The sequence below is a fragment of the Pempheris klunzingeri genome, chromosome 20 (genome assembly GCF_042242105.1).
Source record: "Pempheris klunzingeri isolate RE-2024b chromosome 20, fPemKlu1.hap1, whole genome shotgun sequence".
Lineage (NCBI taxonomy): Eukaryota > Metazoa > Chordata > Actinopteri > Acropomatiformes > Pempheridae > Pempheris > Pempheris klunzingeri.
In genome coordinates this window covers 7,727,954-7,750,889 of record NC_092031.1, presented here as the reverse complement: position 1 = coordinate 7,750,889, position 22,936 = coordinate 7,727,954, and the positions used below count along the sequence as shown (strand labels likewise).

Sequence of the window (22,936 nt, the reverse complement as noted above, 5' to 3'; positions counted from 1 at the left end):
AAAAATATCAGAACTGTGCCTTTAAAGGTACATCATGTACATTAAGATTGGAATTAGTGTGAAATCATTAAACAAAAACTGTATACCCATAACTGAAACAACCTAATGATCTGACAAACGTGTGATTATATTTTTTGTTAACTATTTAAGGTTTATTTTCAGCATCACTGTATTGCGTTTGATTCATTTTTATAATTAAAACATGCGCACGTGTTGCGTGGCTCTGTCCGTGATAGAAGCTGTTTGGTTGATCTAACTTCCTGCCTTGATGCAGGTTAGAAACGGAAAAGGAAAAAATATGTTAGCGTGCCTACAAAAGAAGCTGTGAATATCTCCGTGTGATATTCATTCTTTCATCTATGTGCAGGTAGGAGGAGCGTTTCCCAGCCATAAGGAGCAAGTGTTCAGCTTCCTTGAACCAAATTCCTAAAACAAAAATGAATGTCTACGTCTACTGTTTAATGATTTGTGACATTTGCAAATTCTGCCAAGATGGGCCTGTTTTATGTCCTATTTGTCAGTCAGACAGCAGAATATCTTAAAAACCTGTCGACAGATTTCAGTGAAATATGGAGAGGTTTTAGTCCTGGAACAAGTGAATGCTTTTTATTGCCAGTCTGGATCCGTGTGCATGACCAAGACCTTTCATGAACTATAATCCTAGAAATGATGCTTGGGACGTGGATACATTTCTTAACTTTCTCAACATTTCTTTTACAATTATTTTAAATTCAGAGGGGGACTTTGTGTTATTTCATTGCATTCTTGAAAGTATGCATCGCCTAACATCAAAGGAAAGTTAAATTCATCACAGAACTGTGTGTGTCTGGAATCTAAACAAACACACACAAGTGGAAATAAACCAAGTTCATTGGCCAAAGGCCCGATTCAACAGGCAACATCTGCTTTCTATGTGTTGCAGATAACTGTTCTCTAAAATGGACAGTATCTCTGCTCTTCTATGATCCCTGACAGGCGCTCACATACACAGGAGTGCACACACACCAAACAACAAATCCTTTGTTTTGTTGGTTTCCTGAAACATAATGCTCTGCTGTCTTGAATGAATTAAGAGTGTCGATGTGTGTGTGAGTGTGTGTGTTTCATTAATTGTGCAGTTGGATTCAAAGCCGTGCAGCATGCAGAAGATGAGGCTGCTGCAGACTGTACACAGGCTAATACCCTCAAAGCACAGCTTGCACTAACAGGAAATACCTCTTCTCCCAGATGCCAATCCTTTTTATTAGGTTTGGGGATGTACCCCTGGTTTGATGGCAACACTATTACTTTCTCTGTTGAATATTAAAATATGCTGCAAGCTGAAACAAAATGATAATGTCATCCATATTTAAGCGAGCCGGGGCCAGTTATCACAGCCGACATCTTTCCATGGAGCTTGAACATGACCTTATACTGATCCTGAAATTAAAATATACAATCTCTGAGATCATATTTCATTTGTATTGCCGCTTTATGAAACAAAAAAAAAAAAAAAAGACTTTCCAAGAAAAGTTGCCGAGGGTATAAAGCAAGCCCAAACATTTCTGGTAAGCTTGGCCAAGCTATGTCGACACTTTACGCTCCCGTCTTACCTGAATGTTAAGACGACCTCTGTGTGCACCAAGGCCGTAGCGTTTTGTAGTTGAAGCGTGAAGCTGGAAATCATCAATCTTTAATGTCTCCAGTCCCATGGGAGGGCATTCTAGGTAAAGAGAATGACAAATTGGCCTGTGATGGTAATGTCATGTATCGTGTGTCGCTTTGCTCCAGGGGCATTGCTTTCACCACAGTATAGCTCCTGATTCAGGGTCCATGCTTTTGTGAATAGCTTGACTCAACAGTAATGAGCAATTTAGACTTTGCACAGTGAGCTCAAATGTGTGAAGCAAACAAGAGAGCAGCTGCACTCTGTGTTTGTTACTGAGAAGATCTAATAATAGGTGCGCTATCCAGAAAACCTAATATAGTCAAAATATAGAGAGCAGTGAACAGCTTCATTCTAATAATGTGAAATGTCCAAAATAAACCAGAATGTGACTGTTATGATAGTGGCCATTATTACTGTTCATGTTTCTTCATTCCGCCTCCCAAACAAAAAGTCAGGATGGAAACTCTTTCATCAAACAAACCTCCTTTGCAGCTAATTCGATCACCTGCAGTCCCCTCATTACATGAGACTGCATATTCTTAACAGCCCAACTGAGGCTTTGATGTCTAAAGAGCTATGAATTTCAAAATGTGTAAATCATGATGGGTGATTAATGACTGTATACTGTGAACGCTTTCTTCTTGTAATTTTTGCAATGCACACGTAGCTCAGCACCCTGAATATATGATTATTATCACACTGTAGCAATATCATTAAAAGGAATGAAATGAATTTGCAGCAGGCACAGCGGCAAACCTGCCAAGCATATTTAAAGGTATCGGTGAAAAGATGTGGAAGGTATGTGAAAGGTAGATCAGAAAGGTTTTTGAGCTGATTTAGTTTTTCAGATGTTATGAATCACAGGCTATAGAATTAGAAAACAGCATAGTTGGGTCACTCAAAGATTTATTCCCATATTGCTAATCACATAAATTCAGTTAATCGATGCTCACTGGTATGAATGCGAAACTGAGAGGGCTTTGATACCAGACCTATTAACCGATATTGGATATAGTGACAAACGTGTCCAAATCCAAAAAAGTTGCATGATCCTTCAAAACCTTTTGTAACATATCGATAGTTCCCTTGATGCAATCAAAACAATTTTGAATTCTGTTTCCATTAAGTTGTGAGAGAGACATATTAATCAGAGCAGCAGAGGCCCAGACATCCTGATTCTGGTCCATAGACCTTTGGCCAGACACTACATTTCCCACACTGTAATGCATCCTAATAATGCAATAATGTGGATTGACTCTCCCTAATGTGTTTCAAACTCCGATGTAATGCAGACATTCTGTTTTATTCATTCTGTTTTTATTCACTAACCCAAAGTACAAATAACCCAGATGACATCATTTTGACCTGATTGGGGTTATTTTCTTAGACTCGACTTGTTTCCACTGGCTGAATAGCATTCCCTATGACTAATAAACTGATTCTGATATGTAATATCAGTGGAGACAAAGCCGTGAAGCACAGAGCTGTATGTGACGCTGGGCAGTGTGTCACCTTGATGTCTCGCTGTAGGCACGTTATGTGGCTCCATGTTCAGTCATGTTGAAATGCAGCAATGTAAACAACAGTCATCCTAACGCAGAACATGTCTTGTAATTGTAATTGTAATTGTAATTTTTTTTAGACCTACTTTGGAGAGGGAGGATTTATACTGAAATGATGTTATTCCATTCAAACAGAAGTTTGTACTATGCTGTCATGTTGTTGTCAAAAATTCTTAAGGGGTTTACATCTTTAAACAAATAAACCTGTTTTAAAAAAGTTAAATCATTTTATCTTATTATTTTAATTATATGTTTTAGAACTGATATTAGTCCCAATGATGATACAATACTTTACTGTGCAGGTGTTCTCCGAGCTCAAACCAAAGAAAAAGATGATGCAAGAAGTCCTACACTTAATATTTTTACTGGCAGTACTAATGATGGCAACTAGCAATCATCAGTATGAATAATCATCTTGTAACTAACTTCTGTGGCAGGCCAGATATTCATTAACACCCACTGATGCCACAGCAATGGTTTGGCAGGCATGTAGTGGTATTCAAGGCACCCTGCCTTTACTTTGGAAAAACACACAGAAAGAAACACATCAGTTAAAAATGTTCTCATTTGCTGCAGGAGGGACTTTGCAGTTCATTTGAACAAATGCCTGTTTTTAAGTGATTGCAGAAACTACGATGGTCTTCACTAAATAGAGCTCTTTGTGTGAGATTGGCTCTTTTACATTACAACTAACAGTATCACCCAGCAAGGACCCAATAGACAAATCGAGGTCGGCATGTGAAATCCCAGCTGCCCAGAGCCTCTTTGGGTCAGATCAAGTTGTTTGCAGACCGCCCAGGATCGCACTGATGGAATTTCAGAGCAAGAATTTCCGATTGGGCATCAGTGTGTTTGTACATGCAGCATATGCTGCACATGTCGCTGTCATACTGCCAGGAGTGCCTTCACAAATGAACACCCAGAAGTGTAACAGGCACAGAGAACACAAAGGAATTTTCTTACTGTGGATCTGGACTTTTGTTTATACAGGATATATGCATGTGAAGGTGAACATATATTTTTGCAGTGAAGTATATTTGATCCAAAAAGGTAGCTGGCTTCACATTGTTTAACTGCTCTAGCAGCCTGTGTGAGGCCGTGAAGGCTATAAGTCACATGCACCAGGATTTTCAGAGACGCCAAAGACAAAGAAGATCAGCATCCAAAATCCACATGTGCATGAGACAATTTATGTTTGGTGCATAAAGCAAACATAGCTTGAGACTAAATTGATTCCTGCTGTAAAACTGAAGCGTAAAAATTGTTAAACAAGACAGAGGCGAAACCTCTGGTTAGACGTTGTGCTGTATTAACAGTAACTCTATACAGCAATAAAACACATGTGTTGATCTATTTGTGACCCCGTATCCTTATATTTACAGTCATCTTGGAATCAGACACACATTGTAAGTCCACAGGCGTTCTGAACGGAGCAATCACAACATGTTAAGGACAATGCAGTCTTCGAAGCAGCACAAAAAATCAAGGTTAGCATGACAAAAATATAGATGTTTGCCTGCCAAGTTGCAGAGCAAACCTGAATCATTATCACCATCTGCATGCAATCATTCACAGGAGGACCCACACAGGAACACAGTATCTGGCTTCAAAGTTTAACCAAGCCTTTTTACCGTGTTCACAATAAGAGTCCATGTAAACGCCCCCCTCTTGTGGTATCCATGAATTGGGAGGCTCTGAATTCACAAGTTATGACATGTTGACATTTTCAGGAGTGGCAGAGGCCATAGAAGGTAACAATTTGGTGCATGGTGAGTTAATCATTTGTAATTTTAGTCTTTTGGAGTTTTAGTAGTAAATTTTATGTCTGAGGAAAAGGTTGAAATTCTCAATGGCCTCACATTTCATTGATTAATGTTACTTTACCCGCTCGCCAACTAGCTAAACTGCCCCACCATATTGTTATAAGTAATGACTGCAAACTGTAAAAACTGAGTGTTACAACAACATTATGAAAACTTTAACTATAGCACTTGATTAAACTTTGGTCGTGGCATCAATGTTGCCTGGCAGCACTGCATAGCAAACGTTTTTTTTTTGAGGAAACACTTCGAGATTTTTAGCAACAATCTAAACAGAAGTGGGGTTCTGTAAACCTGAAACATTAAAGCAGTACAAGGTCATTTTTGCTGCACACAAACTCCTTATCAGCATTTATTATTTAGCATTTAAATTAGGCAGCTAATTTAGTTAGCATTAGCTACCATAAACTATTGGTCATACCCCACGGAGTACAGCTGAATGAGAAAATCTCATCTGTATTTAATTGATTTCATTGATTATGACTTCAATTTTTCATTTGTAAGAAGAATATTGTGTTATTTCTTCTTTCAAAAGTGTTAAACAGTCTTGCTTTAGAAAAAGCAGCATTAGAGAAAGAAAAAGCAGTGATGTGACAGACTCCACCACGAATCATCGCTGTGCACCAATCCATGCTACATTTTTTACTTTGCAAGAGCTCGATCTTCTAGAAAATTGTTAGCATTTTATCAAACTCAGCCTCTGCAGCTTGACTGTACACATGTGACAAACTGTGATATCTGAGCGGAAACATCCTGTTTCAACACATTTCTGTCTGATGGGAAAATGAGTTGAATGAGCTGTTAAAACATCCGTTGAATCAAACTTCGAAAAATCCCTGCTGGTTTTATGCCCCAGTTTAATGAATTCCCTATTGCTTTGGTATGTGTGGATGTGGCAGGCACTGAAGTGCTGCACCTCCAACAATGGCTGAATAATCAAAGATTTGGAGGCTAAATAATTTCTAAAGCTGCGTAATGGAGCTATTGGTGTATCGGAAGTGTACGATTTTTATATTGTTGAAGCCCTCAGTGTGTGACCCTGATGAGTCAGCTGCTACCAGGAGACGCTGAAGCAAATTTGGAAAACAGACTGGTGTTGAGTCACAGTTCCAGCCGTGAAAACATGATTTTGGGAGCCTGAGCCCTCCAGATTTTAACTGTGTGGGCTTCTTTGTGCCAGGCGTTTCAGTATGGTGTTCCCATTTTCCAACATGCGAGATGAATCAACTTTCTGCTCCCATTCCAAAGTGCCAAACTAAGAACGGCGACCTTTCTGTCTGTCTCGACAGGATCCTTACAATAGCTTCAACATAAATTCACAGTCGGCCAACACAGACACTCTTAGCCTCCCACCACTATTGAATACAGCTTCCTGTTATGGTAGAAATGTTCGACACTGTGTAAATAAGACTAATAAGGGCAATATTGGCATGTTCAGAGCTGTGGAAAGTCTGAGGTCCAAGCACATGTGCTTTGCCCCGATTCACAGTTTCAGCCGAGCGAGTTTAATCAGTTACCAACATGACAGGAAGGCTACTGGGGCATCCTGGCCTCAGTTTAGTAAATATACTGTGATCCATGGAAACCAAACACAATGCTTTGTAGGCAAAGAGGCACATCAGTGGCTCTGTGGCATGACTCTACTTCTGAGAGCATCATCTTATATTGCCAGACTTTTCCTCTCAGGGAAAATATCCTCTCTGAAAGGTCTTCTGCTTTCCAAAATATTTGTCATCTCTGAGAGAGTTTGTTTCTTTTTTCCCCATTGTAATGGCTCCCATGAAAGCGGAGAAATTATCCCTGCACGCTGGGGGGAAGATGAGTTTTTATGAGATCACAAATTTCTCATAACAAGTGAGAGTGACATCGGTTGTTCACTCACCCTGTTTTACTGAGCTGTATTGTTCGTCTCCTTCTGAGATGCTGTTTGGGGTTTTCAGGGCACTCTTCTTGTTCTTCTCAGCCTTTTTGTTGGCAGCTTTCACTAAGGAAGGAAATGACATTAAAACAGGAACAGAAATTAAACTTTTTTTTTTTTTTAAAAGCCTTTGACAGGTCAAAAGAACTTTAGAACTGCTGATTCATTGTTGGGAAAAGCAATAGTGTTGACACAGAAAAGAGAAAAAAAAGACTTTGGCTGCTTTCACATCTACACATATGGATAGATTCAGGATTGGGGACTGAACCAAGAGACAATCTCTGGGCACAGAATTTGAAAACTTTTAACTCTTGTGCCTCTTTCATTCAGTTACAGTACGTCTCCAACACACAGCCGCTATGCCAATCACACTTTCAATTTGCACTCTAATTTCTTTAATACATTGATATATTAAAACATGTATAGAATAACTGCCACAAGGTTCAAATCAGTCATAGAAATATCCAGGGGTGGGAGCAGGGAGTCACATGCAGCAACTGAAGATGGAAGTGAGGCGTGTGCTTTTTATTTGACTGAGTGTCAGGTCAGGATAGGCCCCACGTGATAACAATCCTTCAATACTTCTCCCATCTGAAAGTCTTTATCCTTGTCTCATTCTGGGGACAGGTTAAATATTCAGCAACTGAGCAGCACATGTGGCTCGGTGTAACGGATCTGAGACGGATGATAATTTACACACCGGTGAGGTAATACAGGCAATACACGTAGTGACTGCAGGTTCAAAGTAGTAACACAATAAACACAACAAGTAAATGTCTTGTATTAACCTACATAAGTAAAACACCTTTAAGGGGTCAAATGCACTCAAATATGTAAAGTTAATTGCTTTAACATGTACCAATCATTGCTCAAAAATAAGAATTTAAAAAGAAAAATGATATAGATGTTTTCACCCTTAATTCACTACATGTTCAAGTCTGGAATGAATGCAAATCTCCAGTACTGAAAGGACAGGATTTTTCATACTCTGTACCTTGCTTCTCCAAGCTTTAAGCCACTGGAGTCACCATGTCGTGCTTTCAGATCAGTTGAGGGTCTACATGCTATTCTATGGATTAAGAAATTTCTTCAACCCGTTTCCCTTCCTTAAACATTTGGATAATGTCAAAAATAAATTGTACCATCAAGCTGAAACAAAGCTGAGATGCAAGTTTTAGCTTAATAAAATCTCCAAAGTGGAAACTTTGACTGACTTTTTATGATTTCTTTATTTGCCAATTGAAAGAAGTATAAACACAGCATAGACATATCATCACCTTTTAAAACACAAAAGCAATTGCCTATTTCTATCCAGCACAGAGCAACATGAGCATTAAACTGGTGTCACGTGGTTTCAGCCTTATGGAAAATGAATAACAAATATTGAGTCTTTTTATCTCAGTTTTTGTCTCCATAAACTCCCATGGGATGTGTCTGAAACAGGTACCTCTAGCTGCTAACTTTCTTTGTCTGCCGTTTGGTGATGAGCAGGTAGTGCACAGTAGGTTAATAGGAGCTCTCTGCTGAAAACATCTGTCTGATGATCTTGGTATTAGGTTCATGAGAGCAGTGACAGTGAACCAAAACAGTGAAGCTGTGGGTCACAAAACCAAAATAATGAGCTGAAAGGTGCTAAAATGCTCTGCAGAGCTGAGGAAAACTGCAGGGTAGGGTGATGATTATCTGTGACTTTATCCCTATGGTTGATCACATTACACCTTTTCATTTGATCCATTGATAATATGAAAATATTGATTTGTGCAGTATTACTGTAAGTTCAGAGCTTCAATTAATCTATTTATTTACTTCCTGTCTCTGATTAAGAATTTCCAATTTTGTTCCACAACCAACTAAGTCCATGCAGTCAGTGTTCATGGACCTATACAAAAAAAAAACAACAATATATGTATTTAATATGATGCAGTGTGATGAAGGTAAAACAAACAACTCTTTTCAAAGAGAACCAGTGTCTTCAATAAGTTTCACTGTTATCATATTCCTCCTCTAGTCCCACCTGCAGCAGGTATCCCTGCTGAGACACGTGAACGCAGATGCCTGAAACATGAGGTCACTGTCGGCACAGCTGCTCTCCATTATCTGCCACCAACCAACCGAAACCCTCGCGCCTGTTACTGTCCTCCAATCACCTGGCAGGATCTCAAACATACCTACAAACCTGCTTCTGCATGTGCTGATTCCCATACAAAGAGCTTTGAGCAGCGCAGTTCTATAGGACCAGAGCAGCACTGCTGTGTCTCTCCTCTTTTGGGAAAATGTGGATTTCATGTGTTCTGGCTCCTGATGCAGTCGTGACCTCAGCCGTGCGTGAGGCTGTTGATCCCGACTGCTGTGCAGAAGCCACACAGTAACAAGGCTCTGATCTATGAGTACGGGGGAGTGAGGAGGAGGGCTACCTGTGGAGGTCATTGTTGTTGTTTTTTTTCTCCTCTGCACATCCACCAGCATGTGAATTGAATTCAGCTGCTCCTCAGAAGCGCCTAATTTTCTGTGTGGGCTCATCAAACGGCTTGAGTGTCGGGAGCATGTTAGCTGACTCTGAGAAAAAGTCATTAAACAGCAACTTTTTAAATGCTAACCTGCAACTTCCAACTTTGATCTTTCGTTTTTTTGTGGTCCTACATGTTTCTCTTGAAAAGCAACAGCTGATACAAATAGCCACAGAACCAGGTGTTAGTTTTAACATAATCTTTGTTTTACTATTTACATTTTCTATACATGCAATGATGCTGTGCTTATTTTTATTGAAATGATAAATCAAGATTGGCCTTAAAATGCCATGATGATAAGCTGAAACGATTAGCCACACACTGTCATCTAGAGGAAACACTGACCCACCAGGTAATTTCAAAAGTTTCAGCACAACTTAAGTTTTCTAGCTTAGATGTTGCAGCCACGCAAACCCTCCATTATCTGAATATATATTTTTATTTCAAAAAGTCATCATTGTTGTCTGATTGCCCTAGTTAATGATGAGATGATTTGGTGATGGATTTCTAAAGCAAGGATAAAGTAGTATAAAGTAGTAAAACTGTATAGGCAAAGAGAGCTTGTGACTGAAACTGTAAGAAAAGCAGCACTTTCTGAAGTTGTCCAAAGAGATGGCACTTCTTTTACCTGGTTTTGCATCAGCTGTGGTTTTATCCGTCTGCCTGCTGCTGTCTGCCTTTCCCTTGGGCACTTTCTTGGCAGGGTTTTGGTTGGGGTGCTCATGCCTGTCAGGTATCGAGGCCACAGGCTTCTCCAGCACTTGGACCTGGTTGTACTGCTCTCTTGTCAGCAGCTCCTGCATGTAGTAATCCTCATCCTCACCGGCAGAGCCTTGGCTGAGGACTGCAAGCCCCACGAGGAGTCCCAGCAGAGCCAGGGGAGTTAGGAGGCTGAGGCGCTGTCTTGTCATGACCCAGGGGATTATCTCCAGCCGAGAGTTCTGATGCTGTCTCCAGAGGAGCCTGCTGCTGCTGCCGGGCTGCGTCCCATCAACTGCTCCCCTTCTTCTCCCTTCTCACTCCAACACGGAGAGTTCACAAAGTTCTCAGAGCACTCCAAGTCACTGACGAAAGCAACGGAGCCAGAGGGTCCATGGACACCTCAGCCTGGGAAAAATGCAGTGAGGGAGGGAGAGACACACAGAGCAGGGGATGAGGGAGAGGAGAGGGAAGAGGCAGGGAGACAGACAGCACAGTTCTCTCCTTTAGCTGAGGGCAGGTGACTCAAAAAGAAACCAATTTTCTTTTTCTCTTTTAGATTCAAAACAGTCCAGGCTGCTGCCACATTGCAGAGTCATTTTTTCAGTGTGGGTAGAAGTGAAATAAGGATAGAAATCTCTCTGGGAAACAAACATTGGCACAATCAGGATCTGCTTTCATCTCCATCTCCTCCCACTCTGTCTGGGGCAGGCGCAGCTTTGACCAGAGGAAAGTTTCTTATTGCCTGCAGGGGAATCAACTCGGGGACTTGAACGGCTCTTAACCAGTTTTCAGTACAGTGTGTCCAAATGGGAAACAGAGGCGAGTCTCCTGATCCATGTAGGGGTGTTTTTAATGTCGAAGCTGACACGGAATATGCATTTCCAATCAAACAGTAGCAGTCATCTGCCCTTTTCAGTTTGAACAGTAAATCGCACTGGGTGCACAGCTGTTATGGCGTTGAGTGTCAGCTAACACCACATGATATCCCTTTACTGGGAAAGATAATTAACTTGTTGCTCCCCTTCAAGCTGCCTCATTTGCTGAGGCTGTTCTTGTTTCAGCCTGGACCTGTTTGGACTCCGCAGTAACAAGCGGCAGAAATTTAACCGAACAAACTCTCTCAGGAGCGTCCAGGCACGTTCCAACGCAGCGATGGAGCGACGCCCCGTGTGTCACAGCTCATCACATCAGCGCTGTCTGTTCTTCACGAAACTCCTTCTCTCCTCTTCTCTCTCTCTCTGTCTCACACACACACACACACGCACACACACACACACACACAAATATGACTACAGCAGATGAGGGAGCCCCACTTTCACAAGAAGACAACAATAAATCCCAAAGTCAGCAGTCAAACTGACACACTCCTGATTAAAACCATATTTTCTCGGCTATAAAGATTTATCTTTAAGTTAAATGAAGCATAAAGAAAAAGATAAAGGTTTCATTGCAAGGATCCCTACGCGTTATCTTTGGTATTTAAGAAGCATTTGGAGTCATTTCTAGCACAGAAATGTCTGGCCTTGGGCTTAAAGGATTTAGTCATATGTAGAAGCGAGATTTCATGGAGCATTCGCACAACTAATAAGTACAGCTTTTGACATTTAATCAACCTGAGGCAAGACAAACTAAGGCAAAGATAATAATCCCTTAACAAGCCTGGTGCCTTGCCTGGACGCCACCCAATTTAAATGCACTGGTTCATTACACATAAGTGATGTGGATAGACATTGCATACTGAAAAGTCCAGAATGGCTGCATGGTAATCAGACTTTACATCTCAGAGTGAGAGGGCTTCTGAATGGTAAAAGGAGGCTGAAGCTTAGGCTACAGGCTAATCACAGAAGAACAGGATTTGGAGTGGGTGGACAGTTTGAAGCTGGAAGACTAGGCAGGCATTCGCTGTTCACTGTTCCAGACTACACCCATCCTAAACTGTCTGGGAGGAAGAAGGAGGAAGAGATGAGATTGGGAAGGTATCTGTGAGAGCTGTAACATTTTTATCTCAAAGGCTTTGAGATACAAATGATCCTCCTTAAAAACAACTGTTGCTCTCACAGCGTCAGGTTTCTCTGAACATGCGATGCCTCTGGAGACAGCCATTATTTTACGGTATGGTAAAAGATTTCAACAACAGCACCTGAACACGAGCTTCTTTCTGACTGTTCACCACAATTTTAAAACAGCAACTAAGTAAATGAGTGTTGTGATGAAATTCCTTGTTGGGATGTGTTTGTTGACCAGGATCTGAACACTCAGTTTCAAATCAATTATTTTGTCCAGTTATGTTTTCACCATTTACAAAATATACAGCCTTCATTTTCTTTTAAGGGCCTCAGAAAGCATTTATTAGTTCCTATTCAGACTACTGTAACTCACACACAGATTTCATGCATTCAGTGCCATATTAAAATCTTTAATATAAACGCATTTTATAGTGGCTTATAAAAACTTTGAGATTCTTGGCCAGGGCCCATTTGGCAGTTCCAACAAGTAATTTTGGTTGTTTTTCATTGCCTTTCCAAATGACCCATATGACCATTCAAATAATTATTCATAAGGGCATTTTCTAATATGCCACTCTAAAGTTAAGGTTTGATTAAATTTAGTCAGCTAAAACCCCTTTAGTCAGCCAAGTATCCCAAGAAATCAAGTTCACGTTTAACGATTTCTGTGCCCATTATGTAGCACTGTGAGGTGGGAGGCCGGAGTGAACGTAGTTCATCTGACTTTTACACATTTAATGCAGGCGTCCGGAGTTTGCATCCTGTAAAAGACTTTTTTTGATGAACCCTAATCATAGCTGTACTAAAAATTTAAAAAAAGATATATTGCAATTGAATATAATACAGGTTTCTGCAGAATCATCTAGTGCTGACGTTCTCAGCTGGTGACAGGGTTGAAATGTTATGATCATGGTTTAAGTAAAAAAAATAATTCCGTGTTGACTGTTGGTACGAGACCAAAGTCAGATGAACGACCCATCGGCCAACCACCCACCCTCAGAGGTTTAACAGCAGTGAACTGTTGCACGTCTTCCGCATTCTTCTGCTTCTGAAAGAAGACAGTCCTTATTTTCATGACCACAAAAGGCTTTGTCAGGAAAACATAAATATAGGTCTATCTAAGGGTTTGAACAAACAACCATGGCTGAGAACAAAGGGTGATCACGAGCTCAGATGGTTTGGAACGACTCTCCCATGTGTCATCCTTAAAATCACTGCTTAAATCTTTGCTTAAATTTTCTTTCATAAATCAATTTTACAGACTTGCTTTCATCTAAGAATTTTCCCTTTTTTGCTTTTATTTTGTATTCTTGTGTTAATGTTGTTGTTTCCTTTATTTGGTTTCATAAACCGTTTTGATAAGTGCTCCACAGATAAACTACTATTATTGTTGTCGTTTATATTGTGTAGTTCTCAAAATCAAAAACCTCCAAAACGGCTTATAGCAAAGAGAAACCCTATTTACAGACCTATTTATATTCATCTTCCACCGGCTGAAAGAGTGATCTATGCCACAACACACGCGGCTTTGACAGAATATATGCACAGTAGTTTAGAAGTTACTTAGATGCAGTCAACATTTATTAAAGCATGAAATGATTCCTTAACTTGCTGCCTGAAACAGCTAAAATGTCTGCATTAAAATACCTGCCATTGTCTGAAACGGGGAGATCAAACAGCAGCTTATCATGCTGTGGAGCAGAGCTGCCAGAGACAGGGATGTTGTGACAATAGCTGTCTTTCTCGGTGAAGAACACCCAAGGTGGAAGACTGATGGCTCCTGCCTCTCCCCATAATCTCTTAAGGGGGGGAAAATCCTCAGCTGAATTCTCATTAATTGGACGTCACTGCCCAGAGTGACAGGTTAGAGGCTTAGTAGCAAAAACCTGCCTGCTGCTGCTTTGGCACCTTGTAATTGATGAAAAAGGGGATTGGCTTCACATAAGGAATCTGAGGGTGCATAAAATAACGTAGGCAAAAATGATACAGTTTCCCTATCAAACATATTCAGTGACAATTCAGACTTAAAGTGAGATATTCAAAAGCAAAGGCACACACTGACCTTCATGAATTAAAGTGGGTAATGGATGAAGTGGCTCCTTTGCTTTTTGCATCAGGGTAGAGTCTTATACATTTGAGTAATCTCACACATTCTGTACACACTGAGCCAAAAATATTTGCATGGAAACATATTTTTTTGATCATCAATCAAACACAACCTTGAGCGTGTCGAAGCGGCTTGTGGCCAATATTTCTAATGAATTCTGATGGTAACAGTTCATTGAGGACAAACAAGTACGCTCCTGGCTGACAGGAACAAACCCGCCTCGTCTTATTTATTTATTTATTTACCTGCCCACCAGAATGTAATGTGACACGTTTATGGATCCAAAACGTGGCATGTACTACAACCTTGGATTTACAACTTTTAAGCGTGTGCATTCCATTATGGATGAGTCTCAACTCCTGGTAATATTGATATTCGGACAGGCAGGGAAACTAAATCTGAAAGCTGAAATCTTTGTTCACCTTAACCTTAAAGACAAACGCGTACTGAAACTCCCCACGAGGATGACATTGGCACTGTCCATGTATGAATTCAATATTGGTGCTGTGTAAATTTAAATGACATTGACAAGGAATACGTCCATTAGAGCCAATTGCACTGTTCTTCCTAGATTTTTAACTGGTAGCTTGAAAGGCATGTCACATCACATTTGCAGTGTTATGGGTTTTTAAACACTGAAAGAGAAATCTATTTCTGCAAAGCTCTGGTTGTATAGACTTTCAAACTTGGCTTTCTAATCAGTGTATAATCAGAGAGGAAGGCAAAAGGCTGGTGTTGCTTCCTAGCAATATTTCTGCTGTGTCCATGGAAACTGTGTGAAACGTGGCGATGGTCAATTTGCTAGAACGGCACACATGGAGAGCAGTATGCTTTGAGTCTTGACGTCTGTGTCAGCTTATGGTTTCCTGGTATCCTTCTTGGAACTCTTTCACTTGACTGTTTTGCCAGTCAAGTGAAAGAGTGATTTTTTAGTGGTGCGATTATTGGCAATATGTCCAATTCTTGTAACTTAATTAAAAGATAACTCTAGTACTTTTAAACATAGTCTATTTTTACATATTTTGGGTTCAAAATCACAATATATTTTGGAAGTCCTAGCCTAATCGCCAGCACCCGTGAGGCTAAGAATGAGTTACAGTGACTGTAATCTAACTGCCATAGTATCTGTCAAAATACGTCCACTTGTTTTTGCACTAGATACCACAAAGATCCTTTTTTTTTGTTTGACTAGAAACAACTTTTATATCGCTCTGTCCAAAGCCACCAGACTCCATTGACGAAAATAGCAATTTTTTGTTGGTCTACCACTGCCGTGATCGGTTAGTTTGTGTAATATGTTGTTTTAAGTTCAGTTAGTTCAGGTGCAACTAACACGTTAAAACCTTAGAGTCACAGCAAGTACACTAGCAACTCCCTGTAAGGTAAAATTACTGTTTTTGTTAATGGAGTCTGGTGTCTCTGAAGCGAGCCATATAATGGCTATTTCTGGTTAAAAAACATCTTGTCACAAGCATCTTACAGGTGTGTCTCTATAGTCTGTGCAGTGGCCCTGGAGGATTACATTACAATGTCTTTCATGGTGTTGAATACCCAACCACATTTCAGATGTTTTGCAAATAAGGGTCAAGATCAGATATTAAACTTTTTACTCTCTCATTTGATTTGAAGCAGGTTCATTTGATCCAGTTTCATTAGATGTTGTTTTTGTAGACATTCTATACCTAATCCTGATTAGTACAACACAGTGAGATGTTTTTCTTTCTTTGGGTTTTGACCACATAAGAATCAAAGCAGTTTCAAACCTGATATTATGTGAAATTACAGTGCTGGAACCATTTCTGCTAAAGAGAGAAAAAGTACAGTGATGAATGACTCTATGCTGTTGAGAGAGAATATGTTAAAGTTACATGAAGTGGAACTTGTGAATGCATGGGTATTCACAGGGCCCACCAGCCTTTGGCTACTATTTTCATGGTTTTGCTTGTGCAAAATGGACTGCAATGTTTCTCTTATTCCCAAATAATTTAAAGCCAGAGACCAAAACAGAGGAAAAAGCAGAGTAAATATTGTGAGTTACATTCTTCAGGTTGGTTTGCATCTGCTGGGTGCATAAATAAGCAATAATTTCTTGACATCTTTGCCATATTTGATAATACGTGTCACTGATATGCAGTTATTTATTTTAAGATTTAAAGACAGATCCGAAGATTAATTGAGAGAAGCTTACTCTTACTACATTTTTAAAGCAAATGTTTATAAGGATATTTGAGCAATAATTTGTCAAAGTGAACACTAATATGTTTATCTAGGCCAATTGAGACAAAAAGTACACTGGACATCTGTCTTTTACGCTGTCTACAACCTATTTCATGGTATTTTATGATCTCTGCGGAAACCATTACCATTTGTCAGTTCTACAATTGTGGACAATTTATTGTTGTTTGTGGTTTGAAGAGGTTGCTGAGAATCGCTTCCCTTTGGAGACCTCTGGATGATGAAAAAGCTCTTCATCTATTTATCACAGGCTTAGGACTCAAGCTGCACTGTAACAATGTCAGTTTTAGCGCTCGGTGGCCCGGATCCCGATGCGTTTCAGCACAGCTGGCCACAGTTTCCTCCCTGAAAACGTTCCCTTCCTGAACACCTGTGTTTCTAATTCTTTGTCCACATTCACCGCTGCTAGGACAGCTTCCAGCTGGATGAGACTGAAACAGACCAGATGTTTGCATCTAATAACAGCGACGTTTTTTTTTTTTTTATTTGAATGGCAAGAGGATTCTGATGAAAGCATGAATTTGCATATGAGCACAATCATATGTATTACACGTTGATGCAACATTTAGCTGTCGTGTGGTTGGGTTTTTTTTGCTGTATAAACTGTCACTTCTCCTTTATTGTCTCAGGGAAGTAGAAATCATTCCCTATGACTATGTTGTCAAAAATAAAAAGGTAATCTATCCCTAGAAAATGAAGGATTTCTGCGACACATCATGAAGCATTTGAATAAACAGCTGTGCTCAGGATATTAAAAGTAAATCAGTGCTGCATGTTCTACAGGCACCCTGAAGGACATCTGGCTGTTTAGCCTCTGCAAGGCGATGATCCACCCATGCAAAGATGTAACCACATTAGAATTCTGTACTATCCCTGTTGGAGGTTGCTTGGCTGGAGTCTGAGGTAAGAGCTAATGCAGAGCAATGACCCTGGGTCCACTGAGCCTTGTTGAACAATGACAATGACTGTAAGGGCGCGGGAGGCCTGGGATGACAGGAAAAAAAACAAAGAAGAAACATCTGGTTTAGCACATCCTCCACTGTTAAGAGTGCGCTCCGCTAAAAATAGGTGAATTAATAAATCCCACCACGTGGAGACTTGCCAAAGCTGAACAGACCCATTAGGGCCAGTAAGTGGGGCGCAAACATTCATGAAAAGGAGTTATTTAGTTTAAGACATTTCTAAAGACTTTGGTGGTAGAGCTTACCAAAAAAAGAGAAATGTTCCAGTTTTCAAAGAGCCTGGATGACAATCTTTACAAGAGCACGGAAAATTCTCACTGCCTGAAAACATGAAAATAACTGCAAAGCCATCACAATAGCGTCTGAGCTTAGTCGACTGTGTGAAGAAATAAGCAGGCCAATCAGTAATCACTAGCCCTGCCAGGGACCATTTCTATTTCTACAGTATGTGTCCAAAAGAGATAAAACTGCAAAGCACCGTATATCACAAACAGATGTTTGGGGCTGAACCCTTAATATCCCACAAATGCTAAGAAAGAGAACTGCACAGGACTCACAGGTTTAATATCCTCAGCTTACTTTGGGATAACTGAGTGTAATTTAAAAAAGAATAATCACTGTTATTCATTTTCCCTGACAAATCTCACCCAATCGAGACTACGGTTTTCACAAAGATCTGTTTGTTTCCTGCAGTCCCTGCTCGCTCCATCATCAGTGGGCATGACTAGTCCTCACACAGCCTCTTCAAATATAACTGGCAGGCAATCAGAGCACTCAATCAGCATGATTGATTGCAAATGTTTGTTGCATAAACTTGTTTATCCAGATCCTTCTTTCTTGTTAACTCAAGAAACCCTCCATTAATCACTGACAGAGACAATGAGACACGGGGCTGTGAATCAAAAGAGGATTTTTCATTTTCACTCACGTTTGTTTGAGGGGATCACTGGAGACTTACGAGTCAAGTGAGAAGATGTAGCGATTGTCACTTTGTTGGTGGTCTTGAACTAAAGGTCTTAAACTTGGGACATAACTTAAGAGACCTCACATTAAGAAGTCCTACACTGCAGTGGAATTTCATTAAAGTTTAATCTGACAGAGGGCTAAAGTACGATGAGGAAGAGCACAGGAGTTAAGAGAAACTTCATCGGGAATGAAAAGAAAAGTGGTGGGAAAGACGTTGGAGAGAGAGAGCCCTCTCTGCTAAAGCCCTACTTCAGAGCTTATCCAAACTGACAGAGGAGAAATGGACCTGGGGACAAAGTTTCTCCCAGCCACATCCAACATCCTGTTGTAAAATCCCATGAATGTGACCTGAAATGCTCTATGCACACGTGGCAGGTTCGGGGACCCCATCATCAATCTGCCGCCACCTAGATGTCTTCTTTTAAGCAATGAGGAGCCATACGGCAACAAATATAGCAGCATTTCTAATGTTCATATTACTGATGCCATTAAATCAATAAGTCCTGTTTAATAAGAGTTTTACCCAGCAGCACCTCATCAGTCCCCTTCTACTAAAATGAGCAAACCCTGCTTTACTGTCCCTCAAAGGATTTTGTTGGCGTTCCTTTATATGCTCCCTCTATTGGCAACGAACCCCATGAAAGGACCAAAACCAACAATGCTTTAGTCCATCAAAACTTCCCTACACCGTCTGTGGCACTAAGCCCAAGGCCCTCTAGTCTGACCGAACCTGGCACTTCATTTTCATTTTCCAAGGTACGTTACCGATGGGCGCAGTCCAAAATGCCTCTGGAAGCAGCAGCATAGACCTACAACCAATCAGAGCAACGAAATGTGTGTCGTAGAGCATAGCATTAATACAATTTTTACCAAATCCTGTCCGAAATGCAGCAAACACATCCTTCTTATCAGCTATAGCAAATAAAACTATAGCTCACAGATTCATATTGCTCCCAGGCTAACTGGTTCCTATTAAGGATATATAGAAATAATAAAATATATACAATAAAGAATATATATTCCCTTTCAGTAATCATTAGTCATACAGGTGTAAATAGTGCATTTGTTAGGCTCTATTTTCAGCCACAGATTACACATTTTATGCACTAATGAATACTTAAGACTTGAAGAATATGTGTGCTGAATTGACTGATATTAATTGTGAAGACAGAGCATGTCTCTCAGTGCTGCAGTGTGGCTCATTCACGACAACAATGGAGGTCTGTGGCACACAGGAATAAGCTAGATGTTCATTTTCATTATCAGCTTTTTTTGATAACAGGGAAAATGTAGAATATCACCCTGATAACTGTGAATAATCTACAGTGAACTATTTCCATTGCGCAGAGAAATAAGTAGGCCTGGGCTTTGTCTACACAGGCAACAGGCTACTTAGCAGGATCAATAAAGTGTTGGATTATAATAGCCAGCCTTATCCTTTAACACACAGATACTGATATAGTGCTTTTAAAGTAAACTGGTGATCAATAACTGCTTAGTGACCTAAAAATCCCCCCCAGATTGAATACAATACCATATAATCAAATCCAACCCTCTGCAGTTCATGCAGGGATCTTTCTCACTGAGTCTGACACAAGTTAATGGGTTGAAACGCAGTAGTGTAGTTTCATGACAAAGTCCACTTCATATATCCAACACACCTCTTGCAGAACAGTGAGGCAGGACTTCCTGGACTTCTTGGACTTCTTGGACAGCTCTTATGCTAACAAACAAACCAAAGCAACTCTCACCTTCTACATGCTAGCCTGTCAGTGACAGCCCACCTTGTCAGGTGTGTTCACTGACTAAGCTAGCTCCCTGCACCGGACCCCACTTCACCCTGGACCAGTTTCTGCTCTGGGACCATTACAACTCTGCTACCAAAGGATTCATTACTGCCAAAGATCCCAGACACAGCGCTGAGAGTCGTTTCCTCCCTCCAGCAGGGTAAGTTCATGCTGCTAATGCTAACACGGTTGGTTAGCCGGGGATGCTAACAACAGTTTATTCTCTCCGAGCTGCTAACTCCTGCTTTAATGTTGCTGCCATGTTTGTGTCAAGTCGTTTCTTTTGGCTCGCTGTACTTGAGGGCAGTGTTTATTAGCCATAGTCTTGTAAACATGCATGCTGTTTTTACACAATTTCTATTATTCCTGTTTTGACTGAATGGGAAACTCAAGCCTGGCTTATCATCATAGTGACATTTTCTCCACCTGCTTCTTACTCAGCTAGCAAAGTATTACAGAAATATTCAAACTAAAGCAAGGGTTAAGGTGACAGTTTGCTCTACTATATCATAATTTAATAAGCTGAGCTGCTGTTGTGTGGCTTACACTCCGCCCTGCTTCACTCAGCCTTAAGCTTGTTGCCAGTGAGGCCTGCTAGCAGCCATTTAATGTTAATAAGTTGTGCAGCAAGATGCCACAAGTCTTAGCATGTGAGATTTGTCCATGTCACTTTACTGGATGGTTCCCTCACCCCTCATGGGTGGAGGAGTTTTGTTCGGGGGGACACTGAGGCCAGTTTGCCCATTCTGCACATTCAAGGTGCTCTCCTTATATTTCTCTCACAGCATAGGGTGACCTTTGCTCCTCCTGTCTGGCTCTTTTGCAAACCCTTTGCTGCACACTACACCCACCTGCTACTATTGCCATAGCTTCTGCGGCTCACATAGCCTTTCACGGGCTCCCTCACTCCCCCGTCTTCGCCGTGCTGAGCTCGGCGTATCCTTGTGGGAAGTGATGAGGTCAAAACCAAGACGTCAGATATCACCCCTGTATTACCATTATGAATCTGTTCCACATGAGTTGCTCGGCTGAATTATTCTTTTGTCCAACAGGCAGCTAGAATAGTGCCAGCATGTGAAAGAAGCGCTGTAATTTCCCATGACAACAAGTTGTATTTTTGGGGGATATCAAAGCCACAATTCAGCACAGATGCAAAACAAAGGGATTTGAAATAGTGGATAGTGGGATCGTAGGATAAGCGTGTGCTTCAGAGAGAGTCTCTGCAGTTTTCTCAGCAGCAGCAGTTGTCCAGTTTCCAGTCAGTCCCTGTATTCTGATACAGCGCAGACTAGGATGAAAGCAGCTTTGGTTTTATTTGTGAATTCCAAGGAAATTGAAGTTAGTTGGAACGGCTTGTTGAAGCTGAACCCCTTCAGCCAGCCAGATGGACCGTCCAACTCCAAACAAAATATGCAAATGATTTGAAGTCACTTTTCCCCCCCCCCAGTCACATTGTCTTGATTTCGGCGAGAAGGAAGTAGTCAAAGCTGCTGGCATTTTGAGACTTCACAGTGAGAGAAAACAGCCACAAGGAGAACAGGATTCTGTATTGTTCAATAAATATGTATTGTTCAATAAATTGCTCTTAATTATGAGAGGAGGTTTTCCTGTGGTATTTGGAGCAGTTTGTGTTGATGTGAAGGTTTGGGGCTGCCAGAAAAGAGAGACGTGACTACTGACAGGTTGATTTAATTCATTTACTCTCTCCTTTTCTTGCTTAAAACCCTAAAGCTTTTGTGTTTAAGGCAGACCAGATCATCTGGATACTGATGATGCTGGAGCGAGGTTATCATTTTTGCTGCTGTCATAACTTATTCAAGTAATAGTGTTGCATCTGTGTATTGGTGAGTATTGTCTGCCCTCTGGTGTAGAGAAAGGGGATGTTCCAACTTCACCACGTAGAATATTTCATGTCAAAGCATCATATTTCCTTAATTAAAAATGTTCAGCGCTGCTCGACTGTTTTTAAACACATGAAACTGACGATTTGTTAAATTTTACCTCTGGGTGGCTGTTTCTCTGTGTAAGGTGGCGAAAGGTCTTTGTTTCAATTTGTAAATGAATTTTCTGTGTTTAGCAGTCACAAATCCTATCAAATATCTTAATTCAGCTTCTCACTAATTGGTAATTATTCAGTTTGCGACAGCCTTTCAACAGAAGGAGAGGATTTCATAACGAAGGCTTGATCAGAGTAGTTGCATGGCTGCCTTTCAGCTAAATCACTCACTTTGCTTCAGTCAGTCAGAAAAAATCATTCATCATTTAGATTTCTTTTAATCTCCTTTAATATCCAAATGTAGTATACATCACTGAAGTTTGCATTTGAAGGCAGCATTTGGTGTCTGTATTTTTAGTCTTTGCTCTGCTACTATGTGTTTCAATAGCAGGTGAGTTGGATGGGCCCAGTTTTAAGATTGCAATTACATGTACTTTCCAGTAGAGGGTGGTGTTGTTTCACTACACCATTGTTTCCTGATCACAGACCACTCAGCTTGGTCACTATGTGCAGTAAATATCAGGAGACATTGAGTTATGATCAAGGCACAATGTAAGGCTTTCATCTGTTTGGATGTTCTCCAGCTGTGTTGAGCAAAAAGGACGACAACTACTACAGTGGGTCTCATCTTTTCAGGTCCGCCAGACGCATCTTTTAATTAATCAGACCAAACTTAAAGAGATAACACAGGACTCCGTTTTAATATCTTTGAATTCACTA

The 22,936-nt window shown here is 40.6% G+C and overlaps 1 protein-coding gene across 1 annotated transcript in view; it reads right to left on the bottom strand.

Annotated features, from left to right (window-relative positions):
• cpxm2 (carboxypeptidase X (M14 family), member 2) overlaps window positions 1-10,599 on the bottom strand; it is a 30,322-nt gene extending 19,723 nt beyond the window's left edge. The window contains exons 1-3 of the mRNA XM_070851546.1: window positions 10,084-10,599; window positions 6,913-7,014; window positions 1,593-1,702 (exon numbers count right to left, since the gene is read on the bottom strand). Coding sequence (XP_070707647.1) covers window positions 1,593-1,702; window positions 6,913-7,014; window positions 10,084-10,366 — 495 coding nt within the window. The 5' untranslated portion in view covers window positions 10,367-10,599. The remainder of the gene's footprint in view (window positions 1-1,592; window positions 1,703-6,912; window positions 7,015-10,083) is intronic.
• Window positions 10,600-22,936: the final 12,337 nt, after the last annotated feature.